At 37.7% G+C, this 19050-nt stretch overlaps 1 protein-coding gene across 2 annotated transcripts in view; it reads right to left on the reverse strand.

The window, feature by feature from the left end:
* Positions 1-13623: 13623 nt before the first annotated feature.
* CstF64 (cleavage stimulation factor subunit 2 CstF64) overlaps positions 13624-19050 on the reverse strand; it is a 145898-nt gene continuing 140471 nt past the window's right edge. For both annotated transcript variants that reach the window (XM_090411843.1, XM_090411842.1), the window contains exon 12: positions 13624-13892. In XM_090411843.1, coding sequence (XP_090267969.1) covers positions 13767-13892 — 126 coding nt within the window. In that variant the 3' untranslated portion in view covers positions 13624-13766. The remainder of the gene's footprint in view (positions 13893-19050) is intronic.

Here is a 19050-nt window from a genome sequence, read left to right on the forward strand (position 1 = left end):
TCAAGCATATTCAGATATAATTTTGATGCAACAGTATTCTACAGTTGGGCGAATTTCGGATTTATGTAGTGTTAGGAATTGAACACGTGAAAAGTAGTGTCATGGAATGGAAAAATGGCACCTTTCTCTCCTATAGATTGAGGGGGCTATGGATGTAATGTGTTTGTGCCGGAAAGGCAAGAAGTGAAAGTCATCTCAAGAAGAGAAATAACATCTTACCTGAAGATCTAAAAAAAAAAAAAAATTAAATTAAAAATCAGCTAATGCCTTTTATTCCCGTATAGGGAATGGCCGAAGCCGTTTAAGCCCTATCTAACTTTTGGAGAGACCGAGGGGGGGGAGTTCAATCTCCACCGGTAGCCAAGCTATCTCAGAGATAGCTGGCCCAAGACTATCACTAATTATACATGATCCGGTGAAGAGAAGCGAGTGACAGGTGCTGCCATCTCGTGGTGTGGGTTCTACGGTCGATTTTTTTGAGTTTACAAGATGAAAAACCCGAGATTTTCGTCCTGTAATCGACCTTCGATTACAGGACGAATAAGATCTGAGTATCGGTAACCTTAAACGGGGGGGGGGAAGTGAAATCGATCTTAAACCATCATAGAATCGTCCCAGTGCATTACTGTTGGAGACATGCATTCAGGGTTGTAGGCTTCTTTGGTGTGAAGGTCGACTCATCTGACATCACGTTTCCAGTTTTCTGATATCCAGGTTTGACAGTCGTGACACCATTGTTTACACATCTGGGCATTCGTTTCAGTAATCACAGGTTTAGCAATTGCACCTGCACCATGAATATTGGATTTATGAAGCTCACGCAGGACAGTTTTTGTGGAAACAGGTTCTGCAAGATGATATTCAGTTCTGTTGTGACCTGTGCTGCAGTAGTTCTTCGAATTTTCGAAACAATTCTTCTAAATGTAAGACGATCTCTTTCTATCATTTTTGATTTTCGCCCACTGTTTTTCTTCGATGATATCTTGCCATGACCTGTGTGTGCCGACATAATCTTAGAAACTGTCGATCTCAATACACCTAATAATGTGTCAATTTTTTTCATTGATGCTCCTGCTAAGCCCGCACCAACGATTTGTTCTCTTTCAAAGTCAGACAGTCACCCATTTCCCGATTTTTAACACTAGTTGTCACTCAGTTATTATATACTATATAATAACTGAGTGATAACAATTGGGTGATAATAACTGACTGATCACTAATGCACTTGCATGAGAACTACAGAGTGCATACAAGACTAAACAAGAACATTCAGTGCTGCAGCCAAAACTTGTTTGCACTCTTGGGTGCAAACTGCATTTTTTCAATGTTTTTCTATATTGAAACTACATTTTTTCATTCTCTACATTTGTTCAATGTAGCCAACATAAATAAATTCTATTCCTAAATATCTTAGTGTTTCCATTATTTTGTCCAACCCTGCGTTTTCCTCCCAATAGTAAGCCTACCAGGAGTAATTTCTTCTTACATGTTCCATTGTGTGTGTGTGTGTGTGTGTGTGTGTGTGTGTGTGTGTGTGTGTGTGTGTGTGTGTGTGTGTGTGTGTGTGTGTGTGTGTGTGTGTGTGTGTGTGTGTGTGTGTGTGTGTGTGTGTGTGTGCACCCAATTGACATTTGAGCAAAAAGCAAATATTCTGTATTATTTTGGCATTTAAATTTGATTTTTTTTTTCAGCTAATGCGAGCCTCTGTGTGAAATACGAAGCTGGTTTTGTCCCCTCGAGTTGAATTTGAGGGGAGGGAAAGAAGAGCTTAAACGGCCTTGGTACACTTGTTGGAGAGCCTTGACACACTTGTATCCCTAGGCAGTGGTGGATGAATTTCATAAAACAACCCTACCCTTCATATTGGAGGTCTGAAATTGTTTGCAATGTTTGATCTCCGGAGATCTGTTTCGTTTCTTACTCCCCAGTCATACACACAGTGCAGGGATACTCTTCATGCGCATTCTGAACACATTATGGTTACAGTTCATTGCAGAACCCCTTGCAATAGTAAAGTGGTTCTGCATGTCGGTCGCTAGTCCTATCACGGGAACGAAACTGATGATGCTAGCTTATCAGCAGGTTTCTTGACCAAACAGTCCGTTATCCTGCTTCCACTTTGCCAATATAGTGTGGGGATACTGTCATAACAACTGAAGGATAAGAAACGGGGTACTTTCTGTGTGGGAGATATGTATGTGAATCTTTAATTCCCAATCTATACCTTTGTACTGCTTACTGCTTTGTAACTTTCTGGCAATCACCAGCTGTGAAATGCAGCATCAAAAATAACAGTAACTCTAGGGAAAAAAATAAGTGCCTCAAAAAAGTAACACTAAAAATAGACAAAAATTGCAAAATGATAATAATAATAATAATCCCTGAAAAATATTCCACATCCAGCATATATTTCAACGCCACGTATATTTCAACATCCATAATAATGAAAATAAAAAAACAACACTAATGGCAATTGAGTTTTTTCTAATTCCTATTAAAAGGCCTGTGTAGCTCAGTGGAAGTGACGCTTGCATCTTCTGCGCTAGGCTGCCCGAAGATAAACTTATGTTTCAAGCCTAGTCATTGACTGGAGGAACTTTTTTCTAAGCCTTTCTTCGACCGGTTCACGAGTTAGTCGATCTTTGTCAGGAACAAGCAGGTTTTTCTCCTGGAAACTAGGGTTAAGTACCAAGAGATGGCAGTATGTGTTGGCCAGTCTCTTCATCGATGGCCGCCTATAATTAGTAATAGTCATGAGCCAGCTATCTCTAATTGGCTACCAGTGGAGATGGAACTGTCCACTCAGTCTCCAAGAAGCTACATAGGGTTAAAAGGTCTCATCTTCTCCCTATAAGAGAATAAAAGGCAATAGCTTATTATTACTACCACTACTACTAATTCCTCTTTAAGATGGGTTGCAACTTTCCTTCATTGATTTTAGCTCCCTCTCATATCGTCCAGATAGAATATAAGAGGGCTAAGAGCATGTCAGAACAAAAATAGAACTAAAATCCTGACATCGCTCTTCTTATTCACCTACTCTTGTATAGATGAGAAAAATTAATTCCTAGGGTATTCACGAACAGCTCGCTGTATATTTCCTCTGATCTATCAACAGAAAGACATTACAATAAACTTTGGATATCAGTGTCTCTTAGCACGGATAGTAATTCTGTCCCACTCCCAAAAAAAAAAAATAATAATAATAATAATAAATAAAATAAAAAATGCTGAAAATGCGTACTCCAGAATTAACACCATTCCCATGTCGCCCGATACCAGCTGTAAACGTTTGGCATCTATCACCCAGTGGAAGCAAGGAAGCAATGGAATTATTGACTTGCTTCCCGCATGGAAGCAAGTCTATAACTAACCGGTCCTTTAAAAGAGAGAACAAAAGTCAGCCATCTTGATATCGTCCCATTCTCCTCACTTCAATACTCTCAAAAAACAATGAAGAAGGTCATCAACAGCTTATTACTTCGTTACGTGGAAGAGACCTCCATTTAACTAATAATCACTAATATGGATTCTGCCACATGCGTTCCACAGCAGAAGTTCTAGACTATTCAGTCTTATCCACATAAGCTATGGAAGGGTTCAAAGAAATTCATGCTCTTTTTTCATTTCCTCATTTCCAGGACATTTGATGGTGTCCGTCATAGAAGTCTCCTTACCAAGCTAGCATCTTTTTATTTTATTTTTTTTTTTTTTTTACTATTCGCTATTCAGTTGCCAGTTTATTCTCAGGTCATCCATAGCATGTCATGGTGAATGGTTTACTCTCGTCTAGTTTCTTTACTAATTCGGGATACCTCTGGGCTCTAAAATACCTCTAGGAAAATACGAGTATAATCCATTCCCCTTCTTCATTAGACAAATCTTGCAATGCTCTGGTTTTGAACTGTTTCACACCTCTGGTCTTTTCTGACACAAGCACATCGCATCCATAGTCGTCTCAGCCTTAATAAATAATGTGGATATCTTCTTTCTTTCAAAACACTATTTAACACCTTTATAATTTCTAACACTATGTAAATCACAAATACTACTCTCTCGTTTGAGGCGGTGCATCAAAACTTCTTTGTAAATGCTTTATGCAATTCAAAAGAGTAAATGATCATGGAATGACTTCTCTCTTCCTCATGCACAAACACACACACACCTAATCATTTGCTTACATACTTTGTTTCTGCCGTCCTTTTCTATACTTTCTTTCATGGGCGATACTCCAAACAAACACTTGGGGATCTACGTAGCTCAGTCGATTATATCGACTATGACCTTTCTATAGAAAAATCTAGTTCCAATTCCGTCTTCAATTGAAGGTGAGTTAGCTGGGCTCATATGGAGGCAGAGGGTTTTCCCGCCCGGAAACTCGACTTTTTCATCCCACAAAAGAGACAAATTAGATACCTTTCGGAGTTCAATGTTCGTGGCACCACAGAGGTCCAAAGCCAAATCAAGATCATATCACCACCTCCGAATTTCATACTTGGGGGTTACGCTCTCTGGAAAGAGACGTTCACCGGGCATCCGCCACACCCGCACCCGTTCATTTCAGCGTAGGTCGCGTGTATCTGAGAGATACATTCATTACTAGCATGTGCTAAAATGCGATAAAACTTACAAAAAAAAAACATTGCAAATATAATACATGATGGTTTATTTATTTTCATTTACAATCTAGAAATTATTGAACAAATAAACAAAGAAAAACCAACAACAACAACTAAACCAATACTATACTGACATTGGAGTTCGCGGTATCTCTCAGATACAATTTACTATCAAATATGACTTTCACTTTCGCAGTCGATTCTATCATTCTCATCATCGGACTCGAGTAACAAAATAGCTGAATTTCCTCAACATCCGATGGATTATCAAATCGATATATTTTTCCAGCCATTTTCAACGGTAAATAAAAAAAAAGAAAGAAACTAAACCAATACTATACAAACATTGCAGGTCGTGGTATCTCTTAGATACAATTTACTATCAAATCTCACACACCTTTACATAACACATATTAAACCAAAACTGACCGCATAAACAGTGTGGAATATCACTCGTAATATACGCATGCGCAGCTGCTCATGACCTCCACGTTATAAAGTTATACTGGATATATGTATGTATGAATATTTATATTAAACAATTTGTTTGTATCTGTCAGATCAGCCGCGACCTCCGCCTGGTTAAGCTTCCACGTCCCACTGTACAAGCTCTTTTGTACCACCCAAGATGACGCCGCATGTTAGTTCGAGTAATGTGGCTTGCATATTGCGGTCCTACCCCATGAAAATCCATGTTGTCAGCCTCAGTTTTGAATGTTTTGTGCAGATTCGTGTTCTAGTTGATGCCCGGAACTCCGCATTCAATGTGTCAGCCGACGAATGGTGGTTTTTATATATTATCCTTCGTAGCACCTTACGGTCACGTTCGGTGAGTCGTGCACTGCAAGTAGCACTTGCAGTTGGGTCCCTGCGCTTCCAACTCAGTATGGTATCACTGATTGTTGACCTGGGATGACACAATTTGTCAAAAAATTTGCCGAACAGATAGGCCTGCAACATGGCATCCTATCACAAAGCCTCTGGAAAACTCCGTCAGTTCCGTGAAAGAGTAAAGAAAGCTCATCATCGACCTATTGAAAAATAAAATGGGGGGGGGGACCAGATTATCCCAGAAGAGAAGAAAAAGAAGGGCGAGGAAGTGATAGTGAGGTTGAGGTGGGGGGGGGGATGCGTGGCAGAGGAATAGGAGAGGAAAGGAGTGGGGTGGGATGGGATGGGAAGGGAAGGGCGGAGGGGGGTGATGGGAAGAAGAAAATCGGTCTCATCTAATAAGTTCTGTGCTACCAGATGTTTAACTCTTTCACGAACTGTCTCACAGGTCGGCTGGGCGACCATGACCACGGGAGTAACCGGTGATCAACCCAATCCGGGTCGAGTGCCTAGAGTTGGCCTTCCCTGACCGGGTTCACATCCAAGTTATCCCCCGTGGAAGACCTAGAACGAGAACCTCAAATAGGTGTCTCAACACATATTATACACTCCATTATGGATCTTATAGTAAAAGGAGTGTAAATTTAAAGACTCCTCCCCTTAGGGTGCACAGGAATGGAAGGAGAGCACCTAGAATCTCTTTCTCGATCATCAGGAAACGTCGTGTAGCCCCGTAAAAAAAAGTATAGCATGATCCGAGAGATGTCTGTCCAGCTCGGAGGATTGATGTTGTTGGCATGTTTTTTCCTCACCTTCCAGATGTGATACTGGATCTCGTTAATCACAAATATTAATAACTTCTGCCTGTTGTTTGTTGTTGGTGGTGGGAACTGTAGGAAGATGAATTGATCCTGAGTTAAGAGTAGGATGCGGAGCATGCCACTTAGCCTTCTCCAGATGTTTAGGAGACTGGGAACTGAGAGAATGCGTGCTCTACATTATCTACACTCGGACAGAAGTCACAAAAGGGGTTCCTGGTGTTGTGGGCCGTCATATGTTGAAGTTAACTGGAAGGCTGCGGTATGCTATCCTTCATACCAGGTCCTTTCTCGTCGTCTAGCAACGGTGTATTGCTAGGTGACCAAAGAGGATGTTGTCGGTCCCTAGATTCGGAAAGTCAGTATGAAGATGGTCAAAGATGATGTACCATTTTTTTCCACTCCGGATGTTGGCGGTGTCTATACCCTAATCGTCGACTTCAGGCTGCACAGTGAAAGGTTACCCTAAGATGATAATGGGGTCTTCCTTAGGAACTAGACCCATTAGGATATTAACTGGGTCCTAAACTCCATATGTCTTAAGCTGGGTTTTGTCGGGATTTGGTTTTAGTCCCGAACTTTGTACCTCTCGAGGATGTTAAAGAAATTCCTAATGGAGTCGTTGTTCCTAAGGATGCCCACCACGTCATCTCCATAGGCTGTTATTTTGAATTCCTCCATGGTGAGCGGGAGTGATATTCTTCTAACGGCATGAGAACTGTTGACTGCCTGTAAAAGAGGCTCAATGATCAGAGCTAAAACAAGTGGACTGAATGGGCATTCTTGATTTACCCCTTTTTGGATGGTAATTGGGTCAGATAGATATCCGTTGATTTGGAGGAGAGTGGAGCTGTTGTATTCTCCCTGGAGAATGGAAAGGGAGGTCCCTGTCGACACCAACTTCTTGCAGAATGTAGAACAAATATGAATGTCAGATGCTGTCCAACAGGACTACATGGCGAAGCCTGGTGTGGAACATCACCGAGCATCGGAATGACCATATGGCATCTGTAGATGCCTAGTGAACATAGTAGACGCTGCCAAACGCTTGGTTGATATCGATTGAAAGCAATGCTGTGGGGTGTTTCTTGATAGATACCAGACGGAGCAGATCTGTGATGAGGAACAGATTAAATTCTATCGATCAGCCTAGGATGCCATACACTTGGGTAATGTTGATGACGTATTTCACCCTCACTTTGAGGCTGTTGTTAATGACTCGGGCCAGGATCTTGCAGTCGATGTTGGAGAGACTAACTGGCCGCCAGTTCTTGACCGGGGAGGGATCGCTGTTGGCCATGGAGATGAAAACTATATAGCACTCCACGAAATCGCCTAGCATGTTTCTGGTGGTAAGGAAGATGCTGTATAGCACCAGGAGAATGAATTCCCATGCCTCACGATAGAACTCTGCCCCCAGACCGTCTGGACTAGACGCTTTCTTAACTCGGCATTGCTTAAAGGTTATTGTTATTTCGGCCACCTTAAAAAGACAGTCCAGCCCTGCTTGGATGTGCACAGGGAGGGTAGCGATATTCCAAGAGTAGTTCGGAGAGGCACTATCATTTGTGTATAGCTTTGTAGTTCCTCTGGAAGACTTACAGGATATCAGGAGTGGTGGTAATGTTGTTGCCACCTTCTGTGATGTTAAATATGGTTCTTTCCTCTCTGAACTTAGTAAAGCACCTGCTATAAAAGACGGCTGACAGCCTGTCTTCTGAGCACAAGTATGTTCTGATCTTAAAATTTCTTTCCTTCGCTTGCCTTTGCTTTTCTGAATCTATTTCGATGTTACTTTCCCGGATGATGTCATCACAGGTATTCCTTGGCGTTGACTGACTATAAACCAGCTCCTTTCTTTGTAGAGGTCTCAGAGCCGAGATCTGTACAGGTAGGCACGTTCTTAGCCCCATAACATTTTCTTCTTGCTGATAAGTTTAAATTGCGTCCAAGTGCCCCAAACCCAGCCAACATGCATCCAGGTGGAACAGAGATGGTGAAGCTGAGCTGAAAAAAGGAAGGGGAAGTCTGATTGTAACTTCCAGGGGACCCAGACTAATTCCACTTTTTCAAGATGATGGTACTTGAACGCAATTAGTTTGTGGTCCGAGATGTTGTTGATGTTGACGTGCCTTACCGTCTCGACTCTAGAAAGGAGCGATGACGATAGATAAAAACGGTCTAGCCGAGTACCAACACCTTGACCAAACCATGTGTAGTCATGGGTGTGGGCCATGTGCCAAACCATGTGTAGTCAAGATGTTGCCAAACATCGGTGAGCTGTGCATTTCTAAGGTGGACTTCCAAGTATCTATAGCCGGATGTTCCTGATGTTGGGCTCCCTCCTACTTTGTCTAAGACCGGGTTTGCCACACAGTTGAAGTCACCCATCATGATGACGTGATGGGCACCATAGAGATAGTTGTTAAGTCTGGAAGAACGCTGGTCTTGAAGGTGCATTAGCTGGGGTATGGATGTTAAGGAACCTGGTGGTACAACCCAGTACTTCCAGTCAATGGCAAGAACTCTTCCTTCTGCATCCCTTTGGATGTTCTGAAAGGCCCTAGGTGGGGGGGGCTAGCATAAATACCCTGGTGATCCTGGTGAGTAGGAACAGGTGGAAAAAAAAAAAACAGAAATAAAATTCCCAGAGATGAATAATCATAAATGGTATCTTGTATATATATATATATATATATAAGTTGCCCAATTTCATATATATATATATATATATATATGAAGATATGATACACACAAATGTCCGTCTATGCCTTTTCTGTAAGTATTTTCATGGGCAACGTTCCTCTAAACTGGCCATTGTCACCTCCTCCATTTTTCTTTCAGTTCGCAAGAACATAAGCAGACTGCTTATTGTTCAATTTCAAGCATAAATCAAACTTACTGTCTTCTTCTTTCATTACACTGACCTGTGTTCTTTGAAACAGTATTCTTCTTTATTTTCTTTAACCCTGCAGAGGACATGGTTGATCTGACAGATACAGACAAATTGTTTAATCTAAATATTCTTACACATATCCAGTGTATATCTTGGAGGTCATGACTAGTTGTGCATGCATATATTACGAGTGATATTCCACACTGTTTATGCGGTCAGTTTTGGTTTAATGTGTGTGATGTAAGGTGTGTCATATTTGATAGTAAATTATTGTATCTCAGAGATACCATGAACTTCGATGTCAGTATAGTATTGGCTTAGTTGGGTTTTTTTTACCGTTGAAAATGGCTGGAAAAATATATTGACTGGATAACACAGTCCAACACAATTTTTGCTGACTTTTATATGAGACTTGTTTTTTACTAATTTGGGTGCGCTGATTTCAAATATCAAACCAATTTTTCTCTATCACATCAGGTTTTTCCTGTATGGCATTTTCTTTTTGCTAATTTGTAAGTTTTTGATAGTTTTAAGGAGGCCGTACTATTTAGAGGATCAAAAAAATCGATTTTTTAATATTATTTTCTGAAAGTATGTACTTTTAAAAATCTGTTCCTAACTTTTTATCAAGAAATTCGAAAAATTCCCGAAGATATAGCTTATTATTCAAAGCGGTGCGCAGATCAGAATCGGAGCGCTCACCGCTCTTGCTTGTTAGTAAACGAATAAATGCGTAAGAACCTGCAACTTCAGTTAGTAAACCTGACACATTGTTACAGTAAACAAACCCACACTCGTGTTTAAAATATTGTACAAGATTACTTTCCCTGCTACAATAAAAAGTTATCTTCGTATCTGGCTCCAGTAAGTTTTTTTCACTTAATCTTGAAGCTAACAATTCCGATGATTCCTTTGATAGGCCCAAATCTCTTACTAAGTCATTCAATTCCACTTGAGTAAAACGTTGCGGTCCAGAACTAGAAATTAAATTTTCATTGTCTAAATCAACATCCGGGTCTTGCTCCTCAAGAATATCTCGTATATCCCGATCATGCTCGTTCTCAAGTAAAGGAAGTCCTTTATAAATTGGCACAGCTATTTCATTGGAATGAGCAACTGGCCGAATTGCTGAGTCGAGATTTGGATACACAATTTTTTTCTTATTCTTCTTATTATAACCAGAAGTCTAAACTAAACAAAAATAGCAATCATCTACGTGATTTTTCGGTTCATGCCAAAAGCTAATTTTTGGCATCTTCCCTTGCTCCACTGTCATAAATTTTCTACACATGACTTACACACTTTATTTGGAGCCCATGACTTGTCCTGATCTGCAATTTTTACGTCAAAGTATGCAAAGTATACTTTCTTAACGAAATCAGTGATATTTGTTCTTTGACTGGAAACAGTAAAGCTGCCACAAATGTAGCAGAAGGAATCTACACTATTGACACAATTTCGAGTAGTAGACATGATGTATTTTCTTCACTGCCAACTAACATGCAATTAACAAGACAAAAAAAAAACCAGAAACTTTATTGAAATGTTATAAGCCCTCATCTTACTTTCACGATCGATTAACGATTGACTGATTTCAATCGTTCTTTGTCCGTTATGACGCCTATAGCATTCATTTGTTTTAGGCAGTTGTCATCGCCTACTTTTCATCACCTAAATGTATTAGGTCGGTTATCAGCCTCTCTCGCATTCAAAGCGCCAGTACGTGCTGCTGCAGGTTCTTACGCATTTATTCGTTTACTAACAAGCGAGAGCTCCAATTCTGATCTGCGCACCGCTTTGAATAATAGGCTATATCTTCGGGAATTTTTCGAATTTCTCGATAAAAAGTTAGGAACAGATTTTTAAAAGTACATACTTTCAGAAAAGAATATTAAAAAATCGATTTTTTTGATCCTCTAAATAGTACTGCCTCCTTAAAACTATCAAAAACTTACAAATTAGCAAAAAGAAAATGTTGAAAATTTACAATCTGGAAAAACCTGACGTGATAGAGAAAAATGGGTTATTTCTAGATTGTAACTGAAAATAAAGAAACTCGTATTATATTTGCAGTGTGTTTTTTTTTTTTTAAGTTTTATCACATTTTAGCACATACTAGTAATGTATTATCTCTCAGATATACATGCCCTAACCTGCAATTTTTATGTCCATGACCTCTGCAGGAGACTACAATCACTAGATGTGATTGATAGGTATAAAAAGACATCAACAGTTTCTTACTTTTTCCATAACCTCTTACCTAAATGTGGCCCTAAGATACTATAGGTTTTCAACTTCTCATATGTGGAATTCTCATATACAGGACTTGAAAATTTTTCTGTTGGCTCACCATTCATGTTTCAGCCTATGCAGAGTATAATAGTCACCTAACATTATTATTAAGCAATATCTCTATGAGGTTCAAGGATTCATCACAGGAGGGCACTCTACACCACACAACCACCATCTGCACGTGATCAAATGCCTACTAACAGTATTTTTGTCTGTTAACTGCATGTGTTAGGTGATATACCCAACAGTGTTATATTGGTGAGATCATGCCAGAAAAAACTGATCAGACTAGGAATCTTGGAGTTTTAGTAAGTAGGAAGTTGAAATTTATGGGTCATATAGCAAACATTTCATATACAACTTGCAGTTGCAATGCTGAAACAAGCATTGATACATAGGAATAAGGAAGTCATTTTTGCATCTTTACAAGGCCTTGATACAAACCCCATGTAGATTATTTTGTGTAGATCTGGTGTCTTGGTTTCTGAGGTGATGCAGCTACAATAGAGAAGCTAAAAAGGAATGTTAAAGATGATATCAGGATTACTGAGTGTAGATTTTTAAGACAGACTGAGAATTTGTAGACTGCAGATACTAGCAAGCAGTGTGTAATTTGGCTAGTTTTGTTCAGGGGAACAGGGATTGCCATGGCCACCCAGCCGAGATTCCATCAGAAAAAGCAGTTGAGATTTAGATGTATGAGAGTAATGGTGGTATACACAATTATATTTCTCAAGATTATAAAAGTTGGCATGGAAAGTGGACATGAATTTTTTTTCTTTGCTACACCAATGTTTTTGTTATTTTTATGTTTTTGTTGGATTTTTTTTTTATTTCTTATAAATATTTTTGCTATTTTGTGTTGTGCTTTTTTTGATCTACTTTTTAATTATTAAGTGATGCACTTAATTAAAAAGTAGACGTATAGAGTGAGGGTGAAAGACTTGCGAACATTTCCTACACAGACAGCACTAAGTCTTTAGATCACTGCATGGCCTCAAGCCCTACATGTCATACATCCATCCTCCAGGCACAATACGGCAACATGATTGTTCATTCATTGGTTGGAAAGTCTCCACTAGGGTACTGTACATAGGACTGAACCTGATGGTGTTCAGGTTCAATCCCATGTACAGTACACTAGTGGAGGCTTTACCCTGATCTGATAGTAATCGGGTTTGGTCCCATGTGACATATCCTAATGGCCAGCCTGCAGATCTGCACACTTGAATGAGGTAGATTCTGGGTCCCAACAGTGTTTGGCATTCCCTTGAAAAATGTTGCTTGAACTGTATGTTAGAAGAGGGGAAGGAAAATAACTAAAGTCCTTTAGTTATTTTCTAATTAAACTGGAGACCAAATGTGGGAGGGAGGGGGAGCCACTTTCAGTAATCCCAACATGCAAGGACTGTTATGCTGAAGGATACTATAACTTTTATAACAAAGCAAGACTTACTTATGCAAAAAACATAAAAAGTATCATGAGAAAAAAAAAAGTGAAAAATAATGAATTTAACCACTTTTACATATACTAGGTAAAGTCATTTAGCCTGATGTTGAGTCACAGTTGTTTAGGAGTGATTGCGTAATCCATTTCTTGCTCTTAGGTATATTTTTGTGGACTGAGTTTAAATGCAATTCCTGTTTTATAAGAAGAAAACATAATTTCAGAGAGGAAAAAAAGTCTGCTGCTGATTAAGATTGGCTAAGTCAGCCTGAATAATATTATATAAAATTCATTCAGTCACAGAGAGAATTTGAACTGAAGTCTTTTTATCAAGAAACTGACATATGGCTGAAAGAAAATTATCCAGATATGAGACTGTTAATTTACCTTAAGCTGTTTGGAAAAATTAAAATTTAAGTAAATTTCAAAATAATATTTCAATAAAATTTCACAGGCAAATTAAAATTATATACTACAATTTAATGTCATTTAATGTTCTTTGAAAAATGTATGGTGCATTTAGTATTAATCTCAATAATTTTTTGATGTTGTTGTTGTTACACATTTATTAGGCTTGCATAAAAATGGCACAACTCGGTGTTATTTTGTTGATCAAAATAAAATAACTGAGCTAGAAGTGAAAATGTATTTTAAATATTTTTAGCCCAAGGCATGCAAGTTTCCTTTCTATCTCATTTTTAAGAGAGAGAGAGAGGACACTTTATTTCTCTATTCTTCTCTTATTAGCATTTATTCAGTCTATTTTAACAAACAAACATTTTTTGCTTTCAGAAGATGAAATGATGTCCTTACACCACAAAATGAATTTATGAAGTACATAATGTTTTTCATGTGATTAGATATTATTGCTGCTGTTGTTGACTTCGAGTGAATTGTTCTTTGAGAATCATGATGCTCTGACGTTGTTCTGGGGGTAACAAAGCAATTTGTTGGTCAGAAAGTTGTAGCACCTGGAGAATGAGGGCAGCCTAAAAAAATAATAGCAATATTATATATTACCTTCTTAATTCATAGCTAAAGAATGAAAATAATTGTCATAAAAAATTTCCAGTTTTTCAATTTGGCATACACTCTGTTTTGAAAAATTTTGGATAACCGTGTTCTTGCATACTGCATGTCAATAACACAAAAGTTAATTCCCATATTAAACATTAATCTATTGTACAATTGCAACACAATTAGAGCACCCAAGTTTAACTCTAGCTGACATAATTAAAAGATGGAAATGTGCAATGAAAAGAAATCCAAGAAATAAAGAGTAAAATGTAGTGAAGTTCAGGGCAGCTACAGTTACATTGAATTCATTTGGAAATATTGGATCAAACTAATAATGTAAATACATTTGCAAAGAGAGCATGTAGAAGACAATCACTCCATTAAGTTTGACAGGATTGTCTGAATGCTTGTATTCACTTTCACACTGCTATTACACTGTGGATATACAAGGAATGGTAAAGGATCTTCTTGACATTCAATAGTTTATATAACTGTAAAAATAATTAGAGACCTACAATTTATGAGAAATCAGGAAACTGCAATTTATCATTCTTAGTAACTTTAAGATCTAACATATCAATTACAACTAGGCTACATTTATTACATTTTTCATTGTTGGCAAGGATCCAACAATGAAAAATGGTCTCATCTACTGCTACTACCTGAAGTGGCACAATTCGGTATATTTCCTTTCATACCATTGAAAACATATGAAAAGACATCAAGGTTTTATGGAAACACTGTCTGTCAAACTAGAATCAATAAACATATACAAAACCTAAGTTATTCTCTCTCTCTCTCTCTCTCTCTCTCTCTCTCTCTAAGACCTACAACACAAATCTCCAAATTTATTATTATATTCCTGTTTAATCAAGACTAAGTCATCTTTATCAACATATACATTATTTCAGTATTTCTCTTAGGCTCTAATTATTTTATGCCTATTCCACATTATAAACTGAGATGTGCTAGTAATTACTGTACACTTCATTACAAGTATTTCATATTTTTTACTGAGCTTACTGTTCAATATCTCTGGTTGGCTAAAAATCTAGACAAGTAATCTGCTATTACAATTTTACTTCCAGAAACATAAGACATATCTATATTACATTCTGTACTAATGCTCACCTAATTATCCTTTAGCTTTTATCCTTTGTGTAAATTAAAAGGAGATAAGCTGATGATCAGTTTATACAATAATAGACTGATTCAGTAAAAAAAAATATTTTAAAAGCAAATATCTACATAATTCTTGCTAATGCCTCCTTTTCAAAAGTTGAATAATTCAGTTTTCAACTTCCTAGTTTCTCCTAATGAAAGCTATTGATTTAAAACATTTTCCAGCCTTCTGTTCTAATACAGAAGCGACACCATTGCTGGAGAAATCTATACACAAATAAAATGTCTTATCAAATTTCAGATGAGATAATAATGGAGCTTGTTTGAAATGCCCCTTGCCCTACACCACCCAATTTAAATCTTATTTTCATTTTTTTTTTTTTAAGTGCACTAAAGGTTTATTGAGATGTAAACAATCTGGAATGAATTTCTAATAGAAATTTGGCAGTGAGGCAAGTGCATATCCAAGCACTTGCCTCACTGACTGTGTGCCCTCGCTTGAAAGTCCCAACAGATTGCATTCAATATTATGCATAAAAAAAAAAAAAAAAAAAAATCAAAATATGGAATGGATTCAGGTACCACAGCAAAATCGTTGCCTTCAGCCAACACACTAGCCTCAAAATCAGATAACAGGCATCAAAAAATGCTCATAACCCATTTATTATTAGGAGTGTTGTCAGCAGTAAATTTTTGTTTACGATATAATCGTTCATATTTTTGCATCGGTCTGTAAATGTCTTCCATTCTAAAATAGACTGAAGTTATGGTTGATTGTGATGATTTCTCACTGGTGAACAACACTAGAGTGTACACAGGATTTCAAATTGGAAGTGATCACCATTTAGTCTTAAGCAGAATAAAATTGAATTTCATATTGAAAAGAAACATGTAAGAAGGTTTTTAAAGCGAATAAAAGTTGAGCAGCTCTCACATGTTAACTGTATACTAAAAGACACAAAGATTATTGAAGAAAAAATGAAAGAGTTTGAGAACAGGAAACAAGCCTTGGAGAGACAGCAGCAAGCCCTGAAGAAAACACTGATTGATTCAGCCAGAGAGGCATGTGGTGAGGTTGTCTGCAAGGATAGAAAAATCAGAACTCCATGGTGGACACAGGAAGTTAAAGAGGTAGTGAAGGAAAAGAAGAAAGCATATCGAAAGTTCCCGGCAAATAAGTCAGCTTCTGCTCTTAGAGAATACAGAGACAAATGTAAGAAAGCTAAACAGTGTGTAAAACTAGCTAAACAGAAGGTCATTGGAAGACTTTGGAAAGAACACAGAAAATAAAGGCAGCAAGATATTTTGGAGGTTGTTGAAGAAGTTCAGAAATTGAGGAAAGAAATTACTTCAAAAAATTGCTAAATGAAACAAGCAGTGATAGCACAGTGGTAAAAAAACATGCAAGTATACAGTCAACAATACATATCCATACTTGAAGTAAAAAAAGCCATCAAAGGCCTGAAATGCAAAAGGCAGCAGGAGTAGATGATATTCGACCAGAAATGCTCAAATGGAGATATAAAAGTCTTACAGTGGCTGCACTGTATAGTTCAGAAGGCCTGGACAGAGGTACGAATTCCGGATGATTGGAGCAGAGCTCTCATAGTACCCATGTATAAAAAGGGAAATAAAACTGAGAATTACAGAGGTATTTCTCTACTGAGTGTTCTTGGTAAGATTTATGTAAGTATACTTGAGACACGGTTGAGAAGGATTGTGGAAGAAAAGCTTGGTGAAGAACAAGCCAGATTCACGCCAAATAGATGCTGTCAGGATCAGATCTTCACTTTATGACAAATAGTTGATAAATCATGGGAATATAACAAAGATCTGTATTTAAGTTCTGTAGATCTGAAAAAGGCATATGACAAGGTGCCAAGAGAGAGAAGCTGTTCAATACACTACAGTTATATGGTGTCAATGGGGCATTATATCAAGCAATACTTAGTCTTTATTTAAGTTGTAAGTCAGCAGTCAGAATTGAAGGAAGTACACTAGGAAGATAGTTTAATGTTAAACCTGGTGTCAGACAAGGATGTATATTATCCTCTCTATTATTCATTATCTATATGGATCGCATTATTGAAGAAAAATGGTATTAAACCTGATATCAAAATTGGAGATGTTAATGTCAGCTCTCTGCTTTATGTGGATGAAGTTATACTTATAAATAATCTGCTACAAGTCTGTAAGATTCCCTGTCTAAATTGAATAACTGTTGTAACAGATATGATATGAAAGTCAGCAATAACAAGACAAAGATTATGAAAATAGGCAGAAGCACTAAAAATATCAACTGCATTGTGAATGGAGAACCTATACAACAAGTGAAACATTTCAGCTACTTAGGCATGATTTTTAGTGAAGATGATAAATTAAATATGGAAACAGACAACAGAATCAACAAAACTGGTATGGTAGGAAGGCAACTGAATAAATTTATATGGAATAAGAGAGAAATTAGTCAATACACTTAATTAGCTGTATACAAGAACAGTGTCTAAACCTATTTTAACTTATGTATCTGAGAGCTGGATCAGAAGTAAAACACTTGACCAAAGACTAGAAACCGCAGATATGAGAGTCCTGAGGAAGATTAGGGCATGAACAGATGGCATCAATGGTAATATCATAAATATCATATTAAAAACAAGGATGTTAGGAAAGAAATTGACATTGTCAGCATCCAGGGATGCATTAGCAGAGCTAATCTCAGATGGTATGGTCATTTAAATAGAATGGGATAGGAAAGATTAGCAAAACAAGTGTTCTCTGCTAGGCTGGCAGGAAAAAGAACCAGAGGAAGACCAAGATATAAGTGGATTGACATGAGTAAAAAGTGCCTTAGAAGATAGAAATATCTCATCTTCCTTTCCTTCTTTTACCTTGCGGTGTCGAGGGGTTTATTAATCATCGGTCCTCAAACCTTTCACAGGATAAGGTGGTTAGCCCTATTCCCCCAGTGTATCTATGTCCATAGTGTTGAGTTCTCAAGGCCAGTTTGCCTGCTTTGTAGGATGAAAAACCCCAGGATAAACTAGAGGAAAAAACCCTACTGTCCATGCCCATATAAGATCTGATAGATAGAAATATAAGATCTGAAAATGTTGGAGTCTTGACAGGTAACAGACTGATTTGGAGGAAAATTGTAGATAGAAAGTTAGTAATGATGTAAATTTTTCATGTAGTACTATTATATCCTGTACACCCCCTTGAGGATATATGTCAGGAATTTGATGATGATGATTTCAACATTTTTTTTGAGAAAGCAATCCAAGCATAAAGCTTACCTTGTAAATCCGATAATTTTCCTAATTTAACTGTTAGTTTAGCAAATTCTTCCCTGTGAAGAATAATAATCTTGGTTTCATTAAGGTACATGTACCAAAACTTATACTGGAACCAAAAGGCATCTGTTCAAGTTGATGACATAAGAGTGGCAAAGTTTAAATATCTCAGATGCTGGCTAAATGATGATTGCAATCCAGAAATGAAAATAAAAGTTAGAATTGAAATGGCAAAAAAAAATTTTCTCTTGATGAAATCAACACTGTGTAACCGCAGTTTAAATTTAGAGCTTAGAGCACACATGGTTAAATGCTATGTATGGTCTGTACTGCTGTACAGTGCAGAAACTTGGACCTTGAAGACAACATCAATAAAAAGACACTTTGAAGCCTTTGAGATGTGGTTATACAGATGAATGTTAAAAATCCCATGGACAGCAAACACGTACAATCAGGAAGTACTGGAACAAATGGGGAAATCACATGAACTTTTAGATACCATAAAAAGAAGGAAAATTGGTTAGTGTAAAAAGGACCTCACAACTCTTCTTATATTATCACTCCATAAGGAATCTACTTTTATGTAAAAGTTTAGTTTTCTTCCAAAGGACTATGTTTAGTCAAGATGGCCTTGTTCTGCTAGGACACACTGTTCTGGTTCAAAATACTGGATATATATGTTCTTCATAATGGATGGCTGTAGATCTGCCAGAATGTC

Source organism: Typopeltis vanoorti, chromosome 22 (assembly GCF_054136105.1).
Source record: "Typopeltis vanoorti isolate ZY-2024b chromosome 22, IOZ_Tvanoo_1.0, whole genome shotgun sequence".
Classification (NCBI taxonomy): Eukaryota; Metazoa; Arthropoda; class Arachnida; order Uropygi; family Thelyphonidae; genus Typopeltis; species Typopeltis vanoorti.